This window comes from Numenius arquata, chromosome 1 (genome assembly GCF_964106895.1).
Source record: "Numenius arquata chromosome 1, bNumArq3.hap1.1, whole genome shotgun sequence".
In the NCBI taxonomy this organism is placed as follows: Eukaryota; Metazoa; Chordata; class Aves; order Charadriiformes; family Scolopacidae; genus Numenius; species Numenius arquata.
Genome location: NC_133576.1, coordinates 20,671,614 through 20,697,550, shown reverse-complemented (window position 1 = coordinate 20,697,550; position 25,937 = coordinate 20,671,614). Strand labels below are relative to the sequence as shown.

General features: G+C 41.1%; 2 protein-coding genes across 2 annotated transcripts in view; one reads left to right on the top strand and one right to left on the bottom strand.

Annotated features, from left to right (window-relative positions):
* The window catches only part of MYH15 (myosin heavy chain 15), a 50,367-nt gene extending 32,066 nt beyond the window's left edge, over positions 1–18,301 (top strand). Inside the window, exons 31-43 of the mRNA XM_074156017.1 lie at positions 963–1,081; positions 1,571–1,767; positions 2,812–3,161; positions 3,728–3,852; positions 6,174–6,289; positions 8,301–8,493; positions 9,201–9,404; positions 10,436–10,561; positions 12,405–12,575; positions 13,068–13,172; positions 14,244–14,339; positions 14,841–14,978; positions 16,832–18,301. Coding sequence (XP_074012118.1) covers positions 963–1,081; positions 1,571–1,767; positions 2,812–3,161; positions 3,728–3,852; positions 6,174–6,289; positions 8,301–8,493; positions 9,201–9,404; positions 10,436–10,561; positions 12,405–12,575; positions 13,068–13,172; positions 14,244–14,339; positions 14,841–14,978; positions 16,832–16,849 — 1,958 coding nt within the window. The 3' untranslated portion in view covers positions 16,850–18,301. The remainder of the gene's footprint in view (positions 1–962; positions 1,082–1,570; positions 1,768–2,811; positions 3,162–3,727; positions 3,853–6,173; positions 6,290–8,300; positions 8,494–9,200; positions 9,405–10,435; positions 10,562–12,404; positions 12,576–13,067; positions 13,173–14,243; positions 14,340–14,840; positions 14,979–16,831) is intronic.
* On the bottom strand, positions 438–25,937 carry HHLA2 (HHLA2 member of B7 family). Its single transcript, XM_074156035.1, has 6 exons — positions 25,847–25,937; positions 24,981–25,301; positions 24,243–24,503; positions 22,113–22,403; positions 19,450–19,535; positions 438–581 (listed from the first exon to the last, which is right to left on the bottom strand). The coding sequence occupies exons 1-6, from the start codon at positions 25,908–25,910 to the stop codon at positions 438–440; spliced, it is 1,167 nt and encodes a 388-aa protein (XP_074012136.1). The 5' UTR covers positions 25,911–25,937.

The following is a 25,937-nucleotide window of genomic DNA, read 5'->3' as shown; positions in this document are numbered from 1 at the left end:
GTCTTTTGACTTTCCTATTTTCAATATTTTTACAACCTTGCCTTTGACTGGCTTTTAAAACAAATGTGTAACCATATTTTCCAGCATACTGTGATACCATCTAGTGAGCTGAAATGTATGTGCTGGCTAGGTACCCAGTTTCAGGAACAAGGACATGCACATCTATCTTGTAATGCTGGAGGGAAGATGAAGGAGTTGGCATACTGCTGCTGTCTGTGTGAATACCATCTTCCTTAGCGTGACCTTGGGCATTGCACTCTAGAAGATGCTCACATCCAACCAAAAATGCCACATATCTTCTAAGTGCTTGCTATGTTTTTAGCCAGAGTAGTTAAATGTCTGTAGTAGTATTAAATATCTGCATCCTCATCAGATACGACTGAGTTATGTATTTTCAAAGACATATGTTTGATTTCCTGCATGTTTTCTTGTTAGTTCTATGTACTCCTATAAGGCTGCAGTTTCCACCCTGCAGTGACGCCCTTCTTGTGATAAATGAAGCTTTGCTTATGTATCCGTCTGTTCCGTATGCTGGTCATTTGGAGGTTCTCAGGGTGCTTTGCAGCCCTCTGAAAAGAAGTCTGTGAAAAAATGATGTAAAGTAGTGAAGAAAAGTATAAATAAAACCAGCTACAACTGCACGTGGAAGTAAGCATCAGTCTAGTCTGATCCATGAGCTGAACTAAAATTAATGAATCAAGGTATTGGCAGAACAAAAAACTGAAAAAACGAACCAAAACCACAAAACCCACCAAACACACCCCCCCCAACAAACAATCAAAAGCCCTAAGGAAAACTATCCTAGTGAAATGTTTGATTGTTACAACTTTATAAGCAGCTTCACAAAAGGTCAGCCACAATCACTGTTAGTTCTTTTCCTCAGCAGAATTGGCCAGGTGGGACTTTGATTTTGGCTGGGACTTTGTCATCATCTTACTTTTTTTTGTTAAATCCTGTGACAGGTGAATTTGTAAGACAACTTGAAGAGAAGGAGTCACTGATAAGTCAGCTGTCCCGGGGGAAAACATCATTTACACAACAGATTGAAGAACTTAGGAGACAGCTAGAAGAGGAAACCAAGGTAATGCTTTGACTGTGTCCCATTCATTAAGATGGAAGGGGAAAACTGTTCATGTTCACTTGTAGCCTGGAAAAAAGGCTGGAAAAAGGAAAGGAGACATAGGAGTGAGAATGCTTCCTGGTAATTGTACGGATATAAGTTCTTGCCCCTGACTGAGGCAAATCACAGGAGAAGAGTTTGGGAAAATAATTAGCATCCATAACTGTTAAATAAAACTTAGCCAGTAGGATGGCCAAAATCTCAGATCTTGCGTCTTAAAAGTTTGGATGCTTCTCCAAAGGTGTTAGATTATCTTCGGTCTTGATAGCTTCCTCAGCATATCACCAGTTAGGGATGACTTCAAACACTTCTTACCTCACTTGACCTGGAATATCAAGGCCAGAGGAAAGAAGGAAAAAAGGCTTAAGCCTCTGTCTGAATTGCTAGGGGCTGTTTGTTTGGGTTTACTGGAGGTAACCCTGCAATGCTGTGGCCTTTCTATCCCTGCAGTCCAAAAATGCCCTGGCTCATGCCCTGCAAGCGGCCAGGCATGACTGTGATCTCTTGCGGGAGCAGTATGAGGAGGAGCAAGAAGCCAAGGCAGAGCTGCAGCGGGCTCTCTCCAAGGGAAATGCTGAAGTGGCACAGTGGAGAACAAAGTATGAGACTGATGCCATTCAGAGAACTGAGGAGCTAGAAGATGCCAAGTAAGTGGGTTACATGGGCTCCGTGCCCTTGGCTGGCAAGACTGTCCTCCCTGGGACTTGTTAGAGCACTAAGGAAACAGGGCAATCCGGTTGGAAAAATCCCTCTGGTTCATTGCTGTCATTTGTGGCTGTCCTGTTCTTTTCATTGCTTGAGCATGTCAATGTTTCTGTTGAGCCCTTGACCATGGGGTAGTGGATGTGGATTCTGGGGTTTAAGAACTAAGAAGATTAGATTAGCTGACTTGTTTATCTCACACACTCAATTCCTTTGTCCCAGTCCAGTGCTACGTTCCCTGGGCTTGACTTCCCTTCCGAGCAGGGAGATGATGGCTGCCCTGGGAAGGTAGGGCAGAAAGTCATGTTAGCTCATGCTGTGCAGCTGCTCCCAGTTACCAGTCTCAGGCGTTGTTGGGCAAGGTCTCTGAGCATCTCCAGCATCTGCCTTGTGCATCTCCGATCTGCAGGATCTTCCCCCACTTCTAGTGTATTTTCTCTATCTAGCATTTTAACATTCTTCTTTGTGTTCCCTCTTTTCTTTCCAGGACCTCTTCTTGCCAGGACTCCCAGCCCCGTTTTCCCAATCTAAATAGTCTATGACAAAAGCCCAGGGTGTGATGAACCTCCTAATTGGTGGTTCTGTCTCCTGTCTCTTAATTGGAGGAACATGATGGTTTCATTTAGACCAGGTCTTATCAAAATTTACAACCAGCTCATACTGGTTACAACTAGCAAGTAGCAAGCTGCTGCTTGAGAGTTCAAAAGTTCAATTTCAAGTATTCACATACACGCAGACATGCACAAAATTATCTGCCGTATGTCAGCATTCATAATTTAAGCTAGTTTTTTGCATATTATAGCCCCTTCTCTCTATAGGCTTGATTTTCCCCTCCCTTTCCCTTGTGTCCCGTCCACCCACCCCCCACCCCACCCCCAATTTTCCATTTCAAAACTGATTTATTGAGGGTACTGCTTTAGTGTCAGTTTTTCTGGATAACATGGCAGTGGTGGCACTCCGTCATTTCACTGTCTCTTCCTACCTGGTAGGAAGAAGCTTGCGGCTCGCCTGCAAGAAGCTGAGGAAGCAATCGAGGCGGCCAATGCCAAGTGCTCTTCTCTGGAAAAGACAAAGCACAGGCTGCAGAATGAGCTGGAAGACATGATGATTGACCTGGAGAAGGCCAACTCAGCAGCTGCCTCCCTGGACAAGAAGCAGCGTGGGTTTGACAAGATCATCAATGACTGGAAGCAGAAGTACGAAGAATCACAGGCTGAGCTGGAGGCTTCCCAGAAGGAGGCCCGTGGCCTCAGCACTGAGCTCTTCAAGCTGAAGAATGCCTATGAGGAGACGCTGGACCATCTGGAGACGTTGAAACGGGAAAACAAGAACCTCCAAGGTAGGCTACATTCAGGACCCACGTCCAGTGCAAGATCCACACCACTGGACAGGATGCGGGTGCCCTGTACCAGCTGTGGGGAAAGGCATTTATCTCATCCTTGAGATTAACTTTCTGATTTGTTTGGAGACACTGACTGATGCTGGCAATGAAAGTTTTAAACACAGAAATTGTTATGGCCAGAGGAGAGCAGGCTTCCCTTTGCTCACCTGCCAATGAATCTCACTGGCAGAGGTGCCAGTCTCAGGGGAGGAACAAGAAAGTTGACAAAGGTGCAGTGGATGAAGTCAAGATAGCTCCCAAAGCAGAGCGTAGTGTTGCTACCCTGCAGATAACAGATAGAAACTAAACTGCCGTGACCACTTCGAAAAGCATTTACAAGAAAGTGTGTGCCCTCAACTTGGTCACGTAAAAAAAGTTGCTGTAATTGAAAGTAAGGCAGCACTTGTGTACAGACGAGCCCTTGAGGTAGCAGTTTGAGGTATGGGTCCTGTATTCATACTCTGTGAATTGCAGTATGTTTGGGGCACTCTGGTCACTAAATCTGTCCATCCTTTTTGTTTCAGAGGAAATTTCTGATCTGACCAATCAGATTAGTGAAGGAAACAAGAGCCTCCATGAAATAGAAAAAATCAAGAAACAGGTTGAACAAGAGAAGTCAGAAGTTCAGCTGGCTCTGGAAGAAGCAGAAGTAAGGAACTAAAGCTCAAGGGAAGAGGAAAGGGTGTCTTTATCATTATTCTCCTTCCTTTTTCATCCTCTCAGCAACACAGCCAATGTGTTGATTGTTAGGTCTCTGCATCCGGCCTTGCTAGCCAGTGTTTTCAAGACTGACTGGTGACTTTTGGAGATGTTAGGTCTCAGATCATCAGTGGAGGCCCTTTCAAAGGAGGTGCCTTGTAGGTTTGGGTTTTTTATTGTTGGGTTTGGGTTTTTTCCTTTCAGGAAGCTCAGAAATCTTCTGCCCACCTCCTGAAAATCCAGCCCTTGCTCACTTCGGCATAGAATATTTCAGTCTTACAGGAAACAGGAACTTCTGAGCATTATGCTGAGCATTATCAGATATTTCTAGGGTCTAGTTTCCAACAGCAAATTCACCATTTCCTGTTTTTGAGAATAAGAGAAAACAAATCTTGTGATGACTTTAAATTTTATAAGGTCTCAGATATTGTGTTGGATATTGCAACCTGCTTAAAAAAAAAAATGGTAGCAGTCTCAGAAATCAAATGAAAACAGGCCGTTTAGAAAATCTTTGACTCCCAATAGGAGTTTGGCAAAGACATTCAGTATCACTGCATTAATTTCTACAGTGACAAGTATGCATGTACCCAAGAGGGGTGCCTCATCCCAGTTTCCAGAAACAGATCAACAATACGGAACAAGCCAACTGGAAATCCTGGTTATTCACTTAAAGGGCTTGGTTGTCAGTTTTTTTGAAACTGTGGTGCATTGCAGAGCTAAGAAGGGTTGTAGGCGTTGCTGGCTAGAAGCAACACAGCACATAGCAAGGGATTTTTAGTGAAGGCTGCATTTCCTTTGAATTGTACTCCAAATAGTATCTGCTAAAATGGGCATCACCCAGTGACACGGATCTGTTAATACCTTAACTGCTGTGCAACTTCTTTTGTCTGTTACAGGATGCTTTATACTTTGCAGGGATTTCACAGCCAAACAAACAGGTGTCGTGATCAGAGCAGAGGAAAGAGCATGCCTGCCTTCCACAGCTCTGAGATGTGGAGAGTGATTATATGCTGTCAGTAAACTTCTCTTGCTAGAGAGAATACATCAGTACTTGTGGGATCTAAGGGGCACACTTTACTTTCCTGGACCGTGTGGAATGGCTTCCTAAAGCTCAGTGATATTAGGAGCTAACGAAAGTAAAGTGGTGATGTATCTTATTTTAATTGCGAAAGAAATGGTTTAATGCAGATTTTCTCCCTTCCTTGTGAATTTGGGTCACTGACAGTCACGACTGGTGGCACCGTACTTCTGTGTACTGTTCCCTTTTATACATTGTGACTCCTTGGCATGAAGTGTGTGTTGGACTGACCTGTAGCTGCTGCATGATGGCCAGAGATTAGCAAGGATTTTGTACAGCTTTGTCTTCAGAACCTCCATGCTGTTTCCATCATCTCTCACAAGAAGCATAGCTAAGCCTGTACAATTCTACCCTTCAGAGAGCACTTCCAAAATATATGGTATTCAATTCTGGTTTTTCCTTCCCTGTTTGATGTGAGCAACAAGGAGACAGAATGCCACTGAGCCTGGTTTATGACTGAGCCTGGAAGTCAGAGGCCCTGTTATTTCACTACGTGCTGTTGTCAGCTTAGTTCTTGACTTCCATATATGAGAGAAATGTAAGAACAAAGACATAGGAACAAATCTCCCTTGTTTCATAGACTTGTCTTCATGTTAATTGGAAAGAGCGGACAGAGTATTTTTACATTTTGTCATATAGAGCTGATGTCTGTTATTTCTTTCCTTGAAGTCATTTTGCCTAATAAGGTTGTATAATTGGGAGGCTTTCAACACTTCATGATTTGGAGACGTCTCTGTGAGCTGGGGAAAGTGTGGCCCCCTTCACCCTCCCAACAATAATCCTGCTTTAGCTTTTGCCTATCCCTTACAAGCCCGTGAATTTCCAGAGGGTGTTTGGAAGTGGGTGAATTTCCAAGGGTGTGGAGCGAGGAATGTCTGTTGATATCAAAACCACACAGGCAGGGCCTAAGGTTTGTTTTTTTTTACTCAGCAGCCTGTTTGACGATTTGTCCTCTGAGGAGCTTGCTGCTGAGTTTTCCAGCTGCCAAGTTGCATTAGAAGGCAAATAAATGCATTGTTTTGCTATGTAAGCCACTCATGTCCTTGACTAGAGGGAGAGGCAGGGAGGAAGCAGTGCTATTGGGAACGGGAAGAAAAGTGTGAAGGGATCGTCTTTGTGCAGCAGTTTGTGGTTTGAAAAAATAAAAAAATAGGGACTCTTGCACTGTAAGCTCTGGGTGCTTTCTATTTCAGGGAGCTTTGGAGCATGAAGAAAGTAAGACCCTTCGTTTTCAGCTTGAACTTTCTCAGCTTAAAGCAGAGTTTGAAAGGAAACTGACAGAAAAGGAGGAAGAAATGGAAAATATAAGGTACTGTGCAGGAAGCAGCATATTTTTAAGGGGAAAATCTCAAAAGACCAGAAATATTCTCAAGACCCAAGCCAGTCAAATGCACCACAGGTAGTAATACCAGGACAAGCAGATACTGTCCATACTAGAAACCAAGACAGCCCTGATTATTTGCCAAAGGGTAGTCCTACCACCTTACTATTTTTTAGTTCAAATATTCCTGTCAGTTCAGCCTCTGCCAGCATATGCATGTCTATCACGTATATCACATAGCAGCCATAACACAACTGACTGGCATAACCAAAGCCGCAGCAGAGCAAAGGCTGCCAAGTTTATATGTTTACAGTATGGAGACAAGCAGGTCTAGTGAGCTGCCTTCTTCTAATCCTCTAGGATGGCTGCCCTTGCAAGGGGAACCACAGGCAAAATCAGCAGTACTACCTCAGTGGTGCTCAAACCTATGTTACCTGAAGACAATCTTTACCTCTGCATTTAGTTAATTTATGCAGCTATAGCTACACTGATTGTGGGAGGATGTGAGGAGCTCACCATTATGTGTACACCATTTGAGTAAGCAGTGAGAATTGCTGAGGTACAGAAAGTATGACTATAAAAAGAAGAGGAGCTTGCAGGTGAAAGGGATAAACAGGAAAAATGGCAAGCAATTAGATGACAGGAGGATGATGTCTTTTGTCTCTCCCCTCCCACCCAACACAAACTCTAGTCTGAAGACTTACACTCTTAAAATGATGCTACACTGGGCCAGATTTTCAGCAATGTGTGTATGCAGTTCTTCAGAAAATCCGGTCTTAAATTAGTCAGTGTTGCAGCACTATTAATCCAAGACCTATGTCATTGCTTCTTGGTAAAGTGTAGGGAAGGGGAAGTCCAAGGCTTACTTTAGTGAATGTAGATACAAGGATTGATATTTTAATTGTTTCAAAAACAAATAATGTTTCAGCCCTTTCAGATACTATTTTCTGATATCCTGCAGATGCCTGGATTACAGAGATATCAGGACAAACTATCCTAATCCATGTCTTCTGCCTCAGCTTTGTTATGACTGTTTTGCTGCTAAGTTGTTTAGCAGACATGCTGTGGTGTTCCCTGGGAGTCTGGGACACAGTTCAGTATCTTGCTGAAGCAATAAGGCCCTCAAGGTTTTCCTTGTTGACTTGGTGATTTCCCAGAACTACACAATCAGCAAAACTTGGCCAGATAAATGTTTCCTTGTGTGAGTCATATTCTGTACTTTGAGTTACCTTCTGGTTGAAAGAGAGCAAATCTTTCATTGTAGGATTTGACTTTATAGTCAAGAAAATTAAGCACCTGGCTATACCTGTTTTGCCATCTTTAAATTGACACTAAGATGCCTTTCACAGGGTGACCATGCTGCTAATTGTGTGGGCTTAATCTCTTCTGACTTTAGATGTCCATAACACAGATTTCTATTCCTGAATTATTCCCCTTATAATTAGCATAAAAAATGTTTTTCAACATCTACTTTAAGACACAATAAATTGTAGCTTACACATGCCATTTACTATAAAGAACACCTACCAGAGTAGTTAGCTTAGAATGCAGCTGCCTACCTTCAGTTTGATTAATCCTCTCCACGAATGCCTTCATGAAATGGCTGAGATGTAAAACATCCCAGTAAATGCTTCAGTAAATATCTTGGTGAGTTACTGCTAAGCTTGAAGTGCTTCTTGTTAGGTTCCAACCTGTACTTTCTTGAGTTTACAAGAGATCTGAGAGAACTTCTTGCTCCAATGTTGCCAAAGGAAATGCAGGAGAAGGATGCTATAGGGACTTACAGATCAGGAGTTAGCTGTGGGTGTGAAGCACACCAGCCACTTAGATGGCAGCGAGGCACTAGAAACCTGTACTACGTTTGTCATTCAGAAATATACTATTTCTGGAAATGAGACACTTTCAGAAAAGGAAGTACTGTTGCATGTAGTTCTATTTCCTGTGCAGAAAGGAAAATGACTCTATTCATAGAATCATAGAATGGTTATGTCCTTCTCAGGAGAAATCAGCAACGCGCCATAGATTCACTGCAGTCCACCCTTGATTCTGAAGCACGGAGCAGAAATGAGGCCATCCGGCTGAAGAAGAAGATGGAAGGGGACCTCAACGAGATGGAAATCCAGCTCAGCCATGCTAACAGGCATGCTGCAGAAGCAACAAAGTCAACACGTGTCTTGCAGACACAAATAAAGGTACTCAGAGCTGTCAGTCTCAAGCACCCAGTGGTAGGTGGAAGCTGGGTTTCATTAGCGCAGAGCAAAACAGCATGGTGATGGTAATTAAGAGAGAAACTACTCTCAAGGATGAGCGGGGAAAGCCCTTAGTGATCACGTCTGGCATAAGAGAATACTGAAATACAGATTTCTTCCAAGACTTGCACACAAGATGGATGAGATCCAGTCATAAAACCCTTGCTGGCTACAGCCTCCTGAAGGGGCAGAGAGCTACAGCATGAGGAACTAAAAACCTATGATTTTCTTGTGAGCTTGCAAGTCCTTTAAAAGTGAAGAGCAAGTCAGCTGGCTGGAGTACAAGGAGTGTGTGTATATTCAGCTTTGTTGTTTGCTTCAACATTTATAATAGCTTAAAAGAAAAGAGAAAAGTGCTTTGCTAAGACACCTTTTAAGTCATCACCTCTCCCACGCCTAAGCAGCTAGTTCTGCCTTGGGCAGAACCGTGAGCTCTGACATATTTGAACACACAGGTTTTCCCCTGTTGCACCACATACCACAAAGCTATTCAGCTTACAGTGTGGAGGAAGCCTTCCTCCAACAAAGACGCACTGAAATTCTTGAGGTGTGTCCCATGCAACCTATGCTATCCGGGGTCCTCTTATGTAAGCAGAGCAGCTTGAAACGGAGCTGCATTGGTAAAAAGTCAAACATCTGTTTTGTTATAGGAGCTTCAGGTGCAGCTGGATGACTCAGGACATGTTAATGAAGATCTGAAGGAGCAGCTGGCGGTCTCTGATAGGAGGAACAATCTTCTCCAGTCGGAGCTGGATGAGCTGAGGGCTTTGCTGGACCAGACTGAAAGGGCAAGGAAGCTGGCAGAGCATGAGCTGCTGGAAGCCACCGAACGGGTGAACTTGCTTCATACTCAGGTTGGCTTTTTCTGTGCTCTCTCACTCACTGGGTTAAACTGAGCTTTGTCTATTAAGCAGTGACACTGTTTCTCCATGCTGTCATAAGGCAGACACACTTTCCTCTCCTTCAAGGCAGAAAATGAGGGGGAGGAAGTAAGTCACTCTGTAGATATGCCACCTCATTCCCTTCGAGTTATCTGGAATTGATCATTCAGTCAACTGCTTTAAATGGTTTCCAGAAAGAGCGATGATGGAAGATAACAAGAGTAAACTTTATTTTTTTTTCCTTCTTCCATGCTGTAAAACCAGTTTTCTGCTTTAGTTAAGCCGTGGCTGGGATGGTGAGTCATTTCCTTGGATAAGTGACACAGGTCATGTTCTTGTGCAGGGTGCTGATGTTACTCAGCAATAAAAACTGCAGAGGCTGGGTTCTAACCATAGGTGTATTGTGCAGGGCAGGAAACTACCCTGCAGCAAAGTGCTCTCTATCACCTTACAGGTCTTCATTAAGATAGGCCTTTGGACTTTGTCACGATGCACACTGCATTTTTTGCATGGTCTTGGAGGGGCATATCCTGACACACCAGCATTTTTGCTGCAAAACCAAAGCTTCTCTTCAACAAATAATGGTCAGAAGGAAATGAAAATGTGCTACAGGCTGGCAATGTTTTGCAGTGTTTCCTCCAGCCCATTGATGACATGGGGCCTTAATCACCTCTACCTAACCTATTGTGGCTCATTAGTTTTCCAAGGTGAACTGCATTATTCATTCTTCTATTTCAACCTCTGGCTTATTGTTTTATCTGAATCAAAAGCTGAGTATTTACAGCTTTGAGAGTATTTTCAATATTTCCTCAGTCTGAAGGTAAGCTACATAGTAAAGGCCACCTCTTACCACATACCTGGGTCTCCCATCCCAAATACTGCTGTAACACAGAGGATGCAAAAAGCAGTAAGCCTTGGTGTGCTATGGTATTTAGAGAAGTTATGTCTCTAATCATTACTTTTCCTCTTTTTCCACTGTTCCTTTGGGGAAAACTTAATAAAAGAACACAAGCCTGATCAATCAAAAGAAGAAGTTGGAGGGTGACATTTCCCAGATGCAGAATGAAGTGGAGGAATCGATCCAGGAGTGCCGGAATGCAGAGGAAAAAGCCAAGAAAGCAATCACAGATGTAAGTAGGCTGGGTCCTTGCTCACTTCTTTTCAGCACTGCAATATCTTAGGACAACCAAGTAAGTGATTCCTGAGTCACCGTTTCCGTGCTTGTTTCAAAGCTCACACATCCAAAGCACTCCACAGTTATCTGAAGGTAACTGATGAAACTACAAAATAAAAGAGGCTAGAGGTAAAAAGAGAGGAAGAACTTCTTCCTGATGTTTGAGTTTTGGTTGTTTTGTTTGGGGGGTTTTGCCCCAAGAATGAAGTTTCCACTGATCCTCAAAGTCTCAGGTCATGTAATCTTTGAATCAGGTAAATCATACACCTGGATAGGCGAAACCAGTTTAGACTGAACTAGCGCTAACCAGTCTCCCGACGTACATAGAGTCTGATGTGAGAAATAAAATTACTGCATACCAAATGAGGTACTCTAAAACTAGGTGTCTATTGGAAAAACACAAGACCTAAAATCCTCGGAGGAGAGATGGAGTGCATTCTTCCCCTAGGGAAGACACAATTTGGGCAGGTATAGTTTCATTTCCCACAGACCTGGAGAAATTCATGTCCTCAGAGTTCAGCTGATGTATCACTTCATACCAACAGATAAAATGGAAGCTAAAACTGCAGGTTTCTGTGAGTTACACGTCTGGAGTGCCTGAACAAAGCTATTCCTGTACCATGGTCTTTCCTGCTTCTCAGCTGACAGCACTATTACTGCCTGCCAGCGAGAAGATGCTGAGTGTCCTTGATTCAGCTCCAGCCTGGATTGCAATGACTGCTGTCTTCCAATGGCTGCTCAGTGATGGGAACAATATCAGTAAACGGCTCTTGGTGGCAGGGACAAATGCTGAAGCAGCAATGAGCTAATTGGCACCCCTGTTACCATGTCTTACAGAACTGCCAGGGACTATGTAAGATGTTGAAATTGAGCTTCCCATCCCAGCACAGACTGCAGGAACTGCTCGGCTGTTACAGCTGCTCAGGCAGTTCTCACCTATGGCTGTGCAGGGAAATTTGTCTGCCAGATGTTTTAATCTACTACCTTCCAGAGCTCCAAACACCAGATATTGAACAAGTTCTAGGTAAAATGTCTCTAGTGAATGGCACAGGCTTATTTGTAGGCTTTATAAATGAAGAAAGGAAAGGAAAGGAAAGGAAAGGAAAGGAAAGGAAAGGAAAGGAAAGGAAAGGAAAGGAAAGGAAAGGAAAGGAAAGGAAAGGAAAGGAAAGGAAAGGAAAGGAAAGGAAAGGAAAGGAAAGGAAAGGAAAGGAAAGGAAAGGAAAGGAAAGGAAAGGAAAGGAAAGGAAAGGAAAGGAAAGGAAAGGAAAGGAAAGGAAAGGAAAGGAAAGGAAAGGAAAGGAAAGGAAAGGAAAAGGAAAGGAAAGGAAAGGAAAGGAAAGGAAAGGAAAGGAAAGGAAAGGAAAGGAAAGGAAAGGAAAGGAAAGGAAAGGAAAGGAAAGGAAAGGAAAGGAAAGGAAAGGAAAGGAAAGGAAAGGAAAGGAAAGGAAAGGAAAGGAAAGGAAAGGAAAGGAAAGGAAAGGAAAGGAAAGGAAAGGAAAGGAAAGGAAAGGAAAGGAAAGGAAAGGAAAGGAAAGGAAAGGAAAGGAAAAAAAGATGGGGGGAAAAATCTTAAATCACAGCATTAGAACATGGAGGGGAAAAAAGGATTCCAAGGCTATTCTGTCTTTGTGTTTTCTCTGTCCAAGCAAGATATGCACATACAAGATACTCTCTAGAGCTTTGGATACAGTGAATGATCCAAGTAATGGATAATCCAAGATCAATCTCCCATTATTTCTTCTGAGACATAACTAAATAGTATAAGACAGCTGCTGTAAAATGTGGTTGTTTTTCAGGCAGCAATGATGGCCGAGGAGCTTAAAAAGGAGCAAGATACTAGTGCTCACTTGGAGAGAATGAAGAAGAACATGGAGCAAACCATTAAAGATCTCCAAAAGCGACTGGATGAAGCAGAACAAATAGCCCTGAAAGGTGGCAAGAAGCAGATCCAGAAACTGGAATCCAGGGTAAGTTTGTGATCAAACTATGGACCCCTATCTCCTGCCTTGTAGAACTGAGACCAAGTAGTTGCCCTAGGGCTGCCTGGTAAGTTCACAGGGGCCAATAAGGATACTATGATCGCTTTCCTCTGTTTCACAAAGTGCAGAGTGGAGGCATGCAGTTACAATGAGCTGTTGTAGCATAGCAGATGACCAAGCCCTTGATTTAAAAAAAACATGAAAACCAAAAAAAGACACAACATCTAAAACCAGAAGTCTCTGCAATGCTTGCTTCAGTTAAACTTTTTTGACCTTTGCATACGTCTGCATCTTTGACTGCTGGTGCAGCTTAAATACATTTATGGAAAAGCAGAATGGAAAGGTTACATTTTGATCTCTTCCTGAAATTCAACACTCTGGAGATGCTGAGAAAATGAGCATTTCTTGAACTGTCAACTAAATTATCTGCTGCTTTATATATATGTAGCATAAAAGCAAGGGCTTTTCCTTGGTTTGCAGGTTCGTGAGCTGGAGAATGAACTTGAGACTGAACTCCGTCGCAATTCAGATGCCCAAAAAGGAGCCCGCAAGTTTGAGAGACGCATCAAAGAGCTGACTTACCAGGTACACCGAGGACTCAAGTAACCACTAGGTCACTGGAAAGAAATGAGTTCTCCCAAACAGCGTCTTAGATTGCCTCAGTGTTTCAGTGAAGGATGAAGGATGGCATATTACCCAGGAAGCTTTTGGGATAGGAGGAACTTCTCCCTAGGGCAACCATCATCTTGCCTGACTCACTGTGAATAATGTTAGAAAGCCTCTGTTGCTGGGATCTGGACAGTTTTAGTGCAGTATTAATATGGAGCAGGATTAGATGACTGTTCACACTGCAAGAGAAGAAAGAGCCCAGCTGTCTCTCAGCTGTGCTGATGTTGCTAAAAAGAGCCAGAAGGATTAGGTTGACTCTAATTCATCACTCAGTGTAGGGTTCCCCAGTCCCAGGGCTCTGTCACCTATCGCTGAGCAGCCATGAGCCTCCCGCAGGTTTCCTGAAGGCGGCTGCTGCTGCTGCTTATCTTCCAAAAAAGGTCTTCAGCACAGAGCACTGATCATTTTGCTTTCAACAGCATTCTTAAAATAATCCCATCCTTTTGCTTTAGGAGATCATTTAGCCTCCTACCTGTTGTTTTACTAAGAGTAAAACAGAGAGAGGCTGAAGATTGTTGTCCTTCTGCTTATGGATTGTGACAGCTTAAACCTGGCTCCTTTTACCAAAAATGCCTCCAAAACAGACTTTACAGTATGCAAATTACATATTTTTAGGCCTGCCCATAAGTCTGTTTCACTAAATAATAGGAGTGCTCCTCACCCCTGAGTAAGGAACTCTGTGTGTATTTATGTGTATACCTCTGTAAGTGTGTGCATGTATATATCCGTGTTTATATGTATCTGTATTTACATACATATGAATGGGGAGGGTACTGTCTTTATTCCTCAGCCTCCAAGCTTACATACATCTTCAATCAAACTATAGAAGTTTTCTCATCTATACTCAGAATGATCACAATACGGCTTGTTTGTATTTTGAACTATATGTTTCTAATATTATATATATGGCAGCCATACCTATTTCATTGTGGAAGATGCATTAGGCCTTTTTACACTCTCAACCCAATTAATGGTGTTTTGATGCAGTCAGAGGAAGATAAGAAGAATCTGGCCAGGATGCAGGATCTGATTGACAAGCTACAATTAAAAGTGAAGAGCTACAAGCACCAAGCAGAAGAAGCTGTAAGTAATTATTTGGGTTCTTTTACCTTTGAGAAATGTATTGTCCTAAACCCACAATCTTTAATCCACAGAATCTTTTATTACAAATACACATTTTGAGTGTGTATTAATAGCTATATTCATATAAACCCTGTATGTATAAATGTATTTATATAAAATATGTAGCATATGTATGGATTACATTTAAGAAAAGGTATTCAATTTTATCTTAAGATTGCAGTGTAATTTGCAAGGGAAGGGGGGGAAGGGAAGGAACAGGAAAGAATTTTTTCCTCCTAGTCCCTCAGGCGGCATGTTGAGAACCTCCCAAATCACCTAACATGGAGAGTGCCACTGGAAACATCTACTCTGTAGCAAACAACAATCTTAATTCTCCAGGAGGCAATTGGTTCCCATACAGCTGTTAAATAGTCTTGCTGAGCACTTCCCATCCCACTTGAAATGGAAAGCTTTGTTTCATGTGGACAGGAGGAAATCAGCTGCACTGCTTTCTCTTACCAGGAAGCTCAAGCCAACCTGTACCTTTCAAAGTACAGAAAACAGCAACATGATCTGGATGATGCTGAAGAACGGGCTGAAATAGCTGAATCTCAAGTTAATAAGCTGAGGAGCAAGTCAAGAGACATTGGCATGAAAAAGGTATGGCTCCACCACATGAGATACATGTGACTGTTTAATACACAGTAGTGGATGCTATGTGTGCAGGAAGATCTGTTACATCTCTTAAAGTAGCATGGACTAGAATAAATTCTTGTTTACTACATTTTTTAGTTTTAATCTACTCTTTATTTTAACATTCAGGTAAGTCTTTAGAACAGCAATCTGATGTTTAGGCAAAATGAATTCTGTCCTCTTGATGTTAACATTTAACTTTTGTGCTCAGCAGCCAGAGGTGTCCAGAACTGGTGATTTTGGGGTTTTTTTTGCAAGGGATATTAAAAAGCTCTATCTTTTTCTCTCTTTGATGTTGTAGATTTCTATGTATGTAATACAGCCTTGGGTTTACTGCACTAGCAGATTGCCAGGCATTTTAACATTGCTCTTTCAATGAACTCGTATTGATCTGAAGAGCTGGATGGAAAGAAAATATTAGTGATTAGTCACTTAGGTGCTGGGAAGTCATTAGAAATATATTTGTGGTGTTTTGCACTTGAGTAGAATGGTAGTAGAATAATATTGATGAAACTAAAAGGTGCCTAAGAACTTGGTCTGGCACTGAAAGCAAACCTTTGCTTGTCTATGCTTGCCTTGTGGCAACCAGGGCAAGTAAGAGTGGGGTTGTTTTACTTGTAGCAATGATAGAAAGATAATGCTTTATCTATCTCATTTCCAAGTCAAACATAAACTGCTATGCTTAATGCCATATAAGTTTTATGGGGGTGAAGCTCCCAAGTCATGAAAAAGGAAAAAAAACCACCTTTCTGTATAATTTTGTTCTGTTTATCACACTTGATCCCAACACCTTCCTTCTCTCATCTGTATTCACCGTTCTGTGGGAGGAAACACTCCAGTTTCCGCTTTTATATTGGACTAATAAAGTCACCTTTGACTGATATAAATGGCTGTAACTCCACTGTCTAGAGCAGAGCTACATTAAAACTGCGTGAAGATCTGGTCTCTCACATGTATGATGGAAGCAGTACTGTAACTGGAGCTCAGAAAAAGTTTTGCAGCTTTTAAAATATTTCCACATAATGTTCATTAAATTATTCCAGCCCTACAAAAAAAAATAAAAACTCATATATAAGTTCACAAAGCCATGGCATCACACAGCAACTGAAATAGGTAAACCATAAGAGTAATTTATTTTTTAAATGCTATTAAGAGTGCTGTTTATTCCCTGTATCTTATGAGTACCCTCTTTCTGCCTCAAATAGAAAAGCAGATACTTGTTTTTGTTAGTCAGGTGCTAGTTTGCTAGCACCAATTCCAGCTTTGGCTTAAGCAGAGTATTGTGCTGTCAAAAGATAAGCTCAACAGTACACGCAGAGGTGTCATCTCCACCAAAAGGAACTTGTGGCAGTAATGGCAGTAGCTGTCAGGAAACATGGCCAGGCAGCGTGTGCTGTCCCAAAAGTCATGACACATCTCCTTCGTGGAGAGAAAGGCACTGGAGATACTACTTTAATTGTGTACCATTAGAAATACCTTGTCTACTGCTACTAGTACTCATGTTCCTGGAAACTCTGGGAAGTGTATGTGATTCAAAATGACCACATCCTATTGAAACAGGGTTGTATAAAAGTCATCTGCTATCAAAGGGATATATTCTCTAGCACAAGGACAAGAAACCTGTACTGTTAGCTGAAGGTGGCAAAGGTTGGCTAGACTGGTGCTAGTCTATTTCAGATACAAACTGGTATCACCAGTAAACACCAGGGAGCAGAAGAAGTAGTGAAGAGAAGCTTTTGTCATTTACTTGTGAACTTACTCTAAAACTCCCTCAACAGTTCCATTTTTAACAGTTGTTTACTCTCTCAATTGCATTTCAGGTTCATGAAGAGGAGTAAGTACAGTCCAAGCTGACAGACATAAGAAGATGCTTGATATAATCAGGCTCAACTGAAAGCAGATGTAGAAAAAAATAAGCACTTACAGAAATAAACATCAAGTGAAAATTCAAAAAGACTGTATAGTGTATTCCATTCATTTCTTTGTATTTCTATTTTGCTAAGCCCCAGGGATCAATAAAAGATTACATTTGCCAACAGCCCACTTCATTATGTTGGAACAAATCCTAATTGGCAGATCTCTGACAAAACCAAAACCAAGGGTAAATCCAGTCATGCTTCACAGCCTCATGTATTTCATATGCAGATTGTTAAAGCAGCACAGATTAAACCTATGCTTATAAGTATCTGAAGGGTGGGTTGAAGGAGGAGGGAGCCAGACTCTTTTCAGTGGTTGTCAGTGAGAGGATGAGGGGCAACGGGCACAAGCTGGAACATAGGAGGTTCCACTCAAATATGAGAAGAAACTTCTTTACGGTGAGGGTGACAGAGCCCTGGAACAGGCTGCCCAGGGAGGTTGTGGAGTCCCCTTCTTTGGAGATTTTCAAGACCCGCCTGGATGCAGTCCTGAGTAACATGCTCTGACATGCTCTGGGCAATCCTGCTTCGGCAGGGGAGTTGGACTAGATGATCTTTATGGTCCCTTCCAACTCTAAAAAATTCAGTGAAATTCAGTGAAACCTGTGCAGGGGGACAGCCCTCAAGTTTTGTAGGAGAGCAGAAAGTAAACTTTTTCATATGAACAGTCAGTTTAGAAGCTACTACTACTACCAGGACTTTTGTTCACCAGCTGCAGGAGAGACATAGGAGATGCTGTGGAGGGACATGTCCTATCAAGACTGCCTGTGGCTCAGAAAAGGATGTTCTCTTAGATCTTTTCTACTTTTAAACAGGGAAGTTGTTTCTGTTTAAAACACTAAATTAAGTGCAAAACAGTAAGCTCTCTCTTTGCCTCATACTGAAAAAAAAATAATCCCTCAAAACTGTATCTTCTTCTGTGGAAACTTCTTCATTGTCCCTTTAGGATATTCAAGTTCCAGTTTTTTCATGCTGACTCCTCACATGCAAGTCTCAATTGCCTTGTTTGGGTTTTTTTCCTATCAGTTCAGTTGTTTGTTACTGTTGCTCAGATAGATAGTCATAGTTCTATGTGGCTCTTAGTGTGATTCATTAGAGGAGGTGAAGGAACTCTTTGTTCTTTTCAGCAGCAATCTCAGTAGCATCTGTCTGTGCAGAGAGGGATTTCCGGTGTGTCAAGGTGCTCGTTGGTTTCTTCTTCTTCTTCTTCTTCTTCTGCATTTCTAGTGAAAACAAAACTGTTTGTAAGAGCTCCTGATGTGTAAAATTAATCCTCTATTGGGAACAGAACAGGACACATCATTGACTGTAAAGATAATCAGTGTTTTCGATTTTAACATTAGCTGAGTAAAATAAACATTCACATAACAGGGCAGAAACATTCCTGTTTCTTCCATCTAGTCCTCCATCAATGTAACCTGACTTAACCTGTAAACTGTTCTACTTCCTCTGATTATGATATGTTGAAGGTCTCAACAGGTCCCAAGATAAATGAATCTTGCTTAAATTCTTTAAACTAAACTGCCACACCTCAAAAGTATGTTATCATCTTTAAAGCATGTTAGCATTAATATTGACTAATAAGAAGCATGCAAGTGAATGTCTGAGTGAGAGAAAAATGAAAAAAGATTGAGCTGTGTTCTGGTGGGTTCTTGTTGAACCTCATGGTAACCATCATAAAGCATCTCCTGAAGCCTATCAAATTCAGGCTATGACAAAACGTTAAGGCTCAGGGAGTTTGAAGGTATGGTCCATGGATAGGGATGTACTGTCAGATACAGAAAGATGTACCCCAAGGACTATAAGCTAAAGTTCATTTTTTAAGGATACTCCCACAAATGCAGAGGAAGGAAACAGAATACTGTAAGACAGAGCCAGCCTATTACAAATGTACAAGAATAAAATGCATCCACTTTAGAAGATGCTGTACGCTAGTAAATAGGAGTGATGTGTAGGGAGATCAGATCTGGCACCATATAATTACAACAGTCTCCTAAACAAAGCAAGTAGTATAACTTTTCACACTGAAGTTTCGGTGAGCTTTGACATTGGATATGATTGGAATAGTAATTTGAGCCCTAATTAAGACTAGGTATGTGCATTGTTTGAGGGACTTACTTCATGTTTTGGTTTGGGGTTTTTTGGGTCTTAAACGCAAGTGAGATAAAACCAATCAGTTTGATTGCTTTTAAAGCAAGTTATCAGAAAGTATTTGTGAAGGGTAACCAACTTTTTCATTCTTTTACAGAGCACAGGAGAGGATCTGGTCAAGGGAAGGTCATATTAACATGGTTACAACCAAAACACTATTGCACAGATGTACCAACAAGAGCCATCTGGGCATAGAAAACAGGAAGAATGAAGACAATTTATTTACACTGAGACTTATAATCCTACATTTTCAGTCTTTTTTGCATGCTTTAACCCATAAAAATAAGATTTATGTTTTGGTCAAACATTCAAGATCTGGATTTAAGCTTAATATTACCTTGAAAAATAAATCCCCTATTGATTGTACATACCTTGAGCCAGATGCACAAACAGATTCCTGCTACCAGCACTGGAATGATCACTCCTAGCACAATGGGCGTGGTGTTACCTGAATGTTCTTTAAAAATACGAATTCCAAAAAGTTTAACAGAAGTGTTTTATATCGCAAATTAATGTTCGCTATTGTTCAATAAGTATATCAAAGCTATGATTCTTCTCTTATTTATAATCTAAAAGTTATGATTTTGGGAGAATGTCTCAGTTTCTCTTTGATGTTACTAATACTACAATGTTCAAGTTACTTGACCCATACTATAAGTTTTTAAAGTGATACTTTAATGACTTAAGTGTGAATAGCTGAAAGCAGACTATTTTACTTAACTGTGCTGATATAAAATTCCATGTATGCTGGTGTAATATGATTTGTTGACTTCTTAATATAAGTCCCATTTAAAAACAATCAACTGCCCACTATGGTAACCACTGTCTCCAGGTGCAGTGCTCGGTGCCATTAACGGTACTGCTGATCTCCAGCAGAACAACCCAGTAAGTGTTAACCCAGCCTAGACCACAGATTTCATGATTTCTGTTGCGAAAACTTTGCAACTTTCATCTGAAATGTTTCCCAACTTCATGATGCAACCATGCAATCCAGGTGGCACAAGAAGCAGCAGATACTCAGGTGGGTGGTAACAAGATTCCACAGGAGATAAAAGCCCATCTAACAGAAACCTCTGCACGGCACCAATCATCTCATTACTCCAGTCAATTTCAACAACATGAGAACACTCAGACCCAGAGGACTCATTCCTTTAAGTATGATTTTTCTACTTCAGGCTTCCTTTCCACTGCTGTGTCTCATCCAAAGAATTTGAAAAATCTGCACACCACTGGAAACTTCCTCAGGATGGCTAGCAAACAGTTCAAAACTGAGAACTGCCAAAACAGAGCATTTAATCTACTCATTGCCTTTTGCTCAGCTCTGTCCCCACATGCCGACCTATGTTCACATCTTTGTTCCTCTGGTAGAGCAGCTTTAAACTGCAACCTTTCTTTACACAGGAGAAGGCCTCCAAAATGACTGCAAATTCATCTTACTTTTCCCTTTTAAAGTCTCCTATTCAGTGGCGCTTGGAAATCTTTTGATGGTTGAGCAGCTGCTGTGCTATGACCCCTATCCAACATACTGATCTAGCTTGCTCCCTTGTGACCTACTGTCTCTATCTGCTTACCTGCTTTCAGCCTGTGCTGCCACAAAGATGCTAATCTCTCTGGTAAGTGTCTTCTCTGTTCTGTATAATGTATTTCTGGTCCACAAGTAGGAAAATTCTGTGAGTGGCACAGTAATTTAGCTGCTAAAGAGGGGATTTGTATCACCTATGGCTATTGTAAGATCCATCTGCAGAGAGCAGCTAGAGAAAGGCATTTGTAGAGGATGATCCAGATCATATTTGGCCTGGATAGGTACGTGCATGTGTCTGTCTCCAGTAAATGTACAGGGAGACTGATGGACTCATGCTCATAAGTGTGTAACTCCTTGGAGGTTTTCAATGCTCTCCACTTCGGAGGCACGATATTAGGTTTACAGGATAAGGAAAAGCATGCTGGAATTCAAGCTGCAAGGAAGCGTGTTTGTCTGACTTAACTGTTTTCTCTAACTCCCCTCCTTCAGATTGCATATAGCCACTGCCACTTTACACACACCCTGCATCCAGTTTTCAGACTGAAACTAAGCTATCATGGTGAAGGGGGGACAAAGGAATACAAGAATATGCAGTTAATATCCCTTATTCTAGACTCTTTTCTGCTATGCCGCCTCTTTTTTTCACTTCTTTCAAGTTCTCTTCTTTCTTAAAAAAATAAACAAAAACCACAAATGAGGTGCCTTATATTAGTTTTCAGTCTTTTATATTGTATTTAATTGCATAAAATGCCTTTGTGCTACTGTTTGAATTGTTTTTCTTCCTCCTCCCTTTGGACTGGGATTTAAGGAGGCTGCATCCCAAACAGCATACTATTTTTGAACAAATCTGTAATTCATTTGCACTATTTTAGAAAATGGGAGTAAATTTTTTTTTTAACCTTTGGTAGGAGTTTTCAACAGATAGAAAAGATAATCAGTAAGTCTGCTTGAAACTGGAGACAAGGGAATAACTGTAACTAAGACTTCGCAGCTGGAAATTTACTACAGTTCATAAAAATGCAGACATGCATATAAGCATATATATCCCCAGATCTAAAAAAGGCCTCCTGTATAGAATTAAAGCTTTGAAAATAACAACTGTGCACCCTCCTCTACAAGATTACTTCTGCAGGCAAATTGATACCACGTCTTTGGGGCTCCCTTCATCTCCCTGCTACCTTTAAGGACCTACTCTGTCGGCTATTAGTGGAGCATTTAGGACATGACTGAGAGTTTCCCTATGCCCTCAGCTCTGAGAGCCATCAGTGGCAACTGAGGCAGCCACCAGTTTTGAGACCTTTGCCACAAGCTGCTGACTGAAAAAAAAAGAAACTGCAAGTCTTTAAATAAATACATCTTAGTTCTGGAACAAAAATAATAAAATATCTCTTCACCTGTATTTATTATACAAGATAATTTTTCTCAATATATTTTTCATTTTTGATTGACCCTTTGGCTCTGCATTCCCCTCACTGGTCCCCATTCTCCAAAATGGAAAGAGTAGCAACTTACCAACTTGCAAAGTTGTCACGGTAAGTTTTGTGTAGTGAGGTGTTGAAATATTACACAGATATTCTCCACTGTCATTTGGAGTAAGATCATGCAACATCAGTGAAAAGTCAGTTTGGTTAATCTGGACTCGAGGCTGGTAAGAGCGAGATGTACCATTGAAGGAGGCCAGGACTGAACTCACTGCATTTCTGTTAAATGTCCAGACAACATTGAAACCTTCAGTGTTTGCAGTGTTACTGTTGTATTCACAGGGAATTGCAGTGCTATTTCCTTCCACATTAGACAGTTGGTCTGAAACAGATAATTGAAGAATCCTCTGCAAGTTTTTTGGAAAAGACTGTGAAGGTTATTTAGAAATTTTCTGATTTTTTTTTATGAAGTTTGATACTATTGTGGACAATAAAAACATATCTCACTATTTTGATATCATATTCAAATGCCACAGTAGGCTTCTAGAAGCATCTGAAGATTTTAAAAGCAAACCTATCTTACATTAAAAAAATAAAAATATCTAATTGGTATTTAGTTATACTTATGAAAATTATTTTGTTTTCATGTGCCTATTTCTCCTCTAATTGGGAGGGCTCATTAATAAAAGTGACGCAACCTAGTCTAAGTTACTGTGTAAAGTAGCTTGAAATTCCATGTTTGGCACCGAGAAAAAATGCAACTAACCGAATACCTACACATTTAAAGCAAAAGGGTAAAACTTACAACATCATTTAATTAAAAGAATAAAAAGATCGTATTTAGTTAGAAATAGCTTTCAGCTATGGTGGACCTAAGTACTTTACCTGTCTGTGCGGAACATTTACAATTAATAAATAGCTTTAAAAAAAAGGAAAGGGAAGGAAAGAGCAGGTAAGTGGAACTAATAGCTAATGTGTAAAATACTAACATAAGACAAACTATATCATAGCACAACTATCAATTTGACAGCAGGGATCTGCTGCAAAGGAAGGAAAAACAGAGGAAGCTGTGGTGGCTGGCAGGCTGCCAGAGAGGCAACTAATATGTTATTTTGACATGGTACCACCATGCTTGGTTTCTCTGTGTGGGGCTGAATGAACAGAGGTGTGGGGTTGAAAACCATGAGGACAAAACAAAACAACACTGTACCCCACACCGCTATTACAAAAGGAAAATCAAAGCAGTATATTTTCCAAATGTTCCACTGAGAGGATGGATGGATGCAAACAAAAGTGTAATGAAATACACCTTTTTCTCTTGTGAATCAGAAGGACAGATTAACAAAATAGACACAGTGTACTTGTTACCTACTATGATGCCATACTTGAAAGCTTCCATACTGTACGTAAATTAGAAACTGCACTCTTATTCTGAAGCATATACAGGGGATTAGGAACTGAGAGTGTCTGGGTCCACTTTAGAAGAAAATCAGGGCAATGGAAGCAGCCACGTACATCCCACAAGGGAATTGCTCTTGCATTGCTCTTGATCTAATTAAAAAGTACTTCTTAAGAAACAGGAGAGGTTGAAAAGTACCAGTTATTTACTTGAACTGACTTTCTAGTGAAATTCAGGAGGAGGAAAAAATGGAGATTTGAAATTTCGTAGCCCCGTTTTTCCTTAACTGACAAAACAAGCTGCTGTTTGCTCAAATGCCAGCTTGCTGCTCTCCACTCCCATGCAGTCCCAGCACTCAACCCAGTACAGGAGAAGTGAAGTACAACGAAAGCCTCAAACAGTACTGAAAACTCTCTTGCTAAAGATAGGGGATGGACTGAGTAAGGAGCATATACATCCAGAGCAGCAGGCAAACTACCCCTCACTCATATAACCCCAGGTTCACTAAGGTTTTCATTTATTTTGTCTGAGTTCATTCTTTTCTTGGTAGAGTGTAAAGTTTTATTATTTTGCACCTCTTGAAACTCATATGGAAAAAATGTTCAGAGTAAAGTTAACTTACACAAGTGTGAGCTTCTTATCCCTAGTTCTTGCACTTATGCTGCCTTGTAATTGTAACAGATGAGTTTCAAAGAGGAAGGCACATCCTTTTGCATCACTCATCCATGTCACCCCACTGCAGAAATACTGTGTTTAATTTGGCTCTGAAGCCAGCTGTGACATTCAGTAACGATACAGGAAGAGACTTCCATCCATTCCTACCTTGCATCGTCCATTCAGCAGACCACTCTTCATGAGGGAGATGAATATGACAGTAGTAAGGATCAGCCGTGTTTGTAATGCTCTGGTCACTTCTAAGAGAATAGAGAAGTCCATCCCTGGCTTCCTCCTGATCTGTTTCTTGGATGGATGTATTGCCTTGTACCCAAGATATACGTGGTGCTGGATAAGTGAGAAAGGCATAGCACTTCAGCATCCTTTCTGTGTCTGTCTTTTGGTATTCCAGGGCATAATAAGAGGAAACTGTAGATTTTAAAAAAAAAAAAATTTAAAAAAATCAATCCTACGACTTTCAAAATCCTTTTTGCCTTGCAGTGATCATTCTTTTGAAATAACATTGGAAAGAATAAACATAACTGAGAACAAAATTTAATCTGTGATTGATTTCAGAAGAAAACATAGCATTACTTACTGGCAATGCCAGGATCTGTACTGTTCTGACAAGCCACATAATGTTTTAAACCTCAAGAGTACTACCTAATTACCCCTTAGAAATCACAGTGCAGTAGGTTATGAGAACAAGTGTTGCACTGTAATTTTTCAACTCACATTAAAACGTTTCACCAGAAAAAATGAATTGCTTGATAACACCATCAGGCCCAAAAGGTGGTCTACTGGGTTTGAGGATTTTGTTTTCATGTGAGAAATAACACAAGAAAATCTGTTGGTATAATCCCATTTCCACTGTCATGATCCAAGCACTTTTGATGTCTTACTGACCTCTTACACGCAGTGTGACTTCCACTTCTGTTTTAGTTTGCTGTGTTCCCACATAGCAACTATAAGGGCCCTCATCAGTCAAGGTCACGTTACTAAGTTTCAAGGAGGCGTTTCCACCAGGAATGTTCTCATGGAAAAGGTGCGTTCTGTGTCTATAATCTGGGTCTTGTCTTTCCAGCTGATCCCTCTGATAGTAGTAGCTGTGCACATTTTTGTCCCCTTTCTTCCAGTAAATTACTACATCATTCCCAGGTGGGAAAAGACAAGGGAGGATGCAATCCTTGGAAAACAGCCCTGTTACCGTTTCCTGTTCTGTAAAACCTAAAGCCCGTAAGTAAAAATGAATAAGTTACATTAAATCTAGTCTGCACATATATTTCTGCCCCTCCTTATCCCTGACAAAAAAATGCTCTGGTAGGCAGCACAACCTGTTAGGCTGGTGGCCAGTGTCCACCTGCAGCCATCTTCTCAGAAATTTTGATGCTCTCTCCAGTTCAGCTAGCAGGGTAATCCAATGACTTTTCCTCAGCCATCCCAGTGCAAATTCAAGCAATGTACTTCAAACCATTTTTAGTACAAACTGACAATTAATGCCTGCTGAGCAGTCACACGACACACTCCACCAGCCAAGCTGCAGAGCAGAAAATTTGGGAGGTAATAGCTTGGGTGCTCAACATGCTCAATGGCCACAGCCACCCATGCAGCCCTCTTCCAGTCATCTTGTGCTTCAGGAGTGTCTTACTTGCCCCAAATCAATTCTTCACCATTAATAAGCAGTGTTTGAATTAATTATTTCCCCCCTATTAAAAAATTAGTAATAATTGTCTTCTTTATCATATTAAATAAACAATAGAGCTAAAACTTACCCCAAAGTGTAGCACCTACGTAAAATAAATAGATGAGAAGAGATGGTATTTTCTGTCTCTTCATGTCTTCTTTGGTTCTTAGTAGACTTAT

Coding starts and splice junctions, on each gene's coding strand:
- HHLA2 (XM_074156035.1), bottom strand. CDS start 25,910: ATGAAGAGACAGAAAATACCATCTCTTCTCATCTATTTATTTTACGTA. Junction 25,302..25,846: donor CGTAGGTGCTACACTTTGGG/GTAAGTTTTAGC, acceptor TACGGGCTTTAG/GTTTTACAGAACAGGAAACG. Junction 19,536..22,112: donor CGTGACAACTTTGCAAGTTG/GTAAGTTGCTAC, acceptor GTATTTTTAAAG/AACATTCAGGTAACACCACG.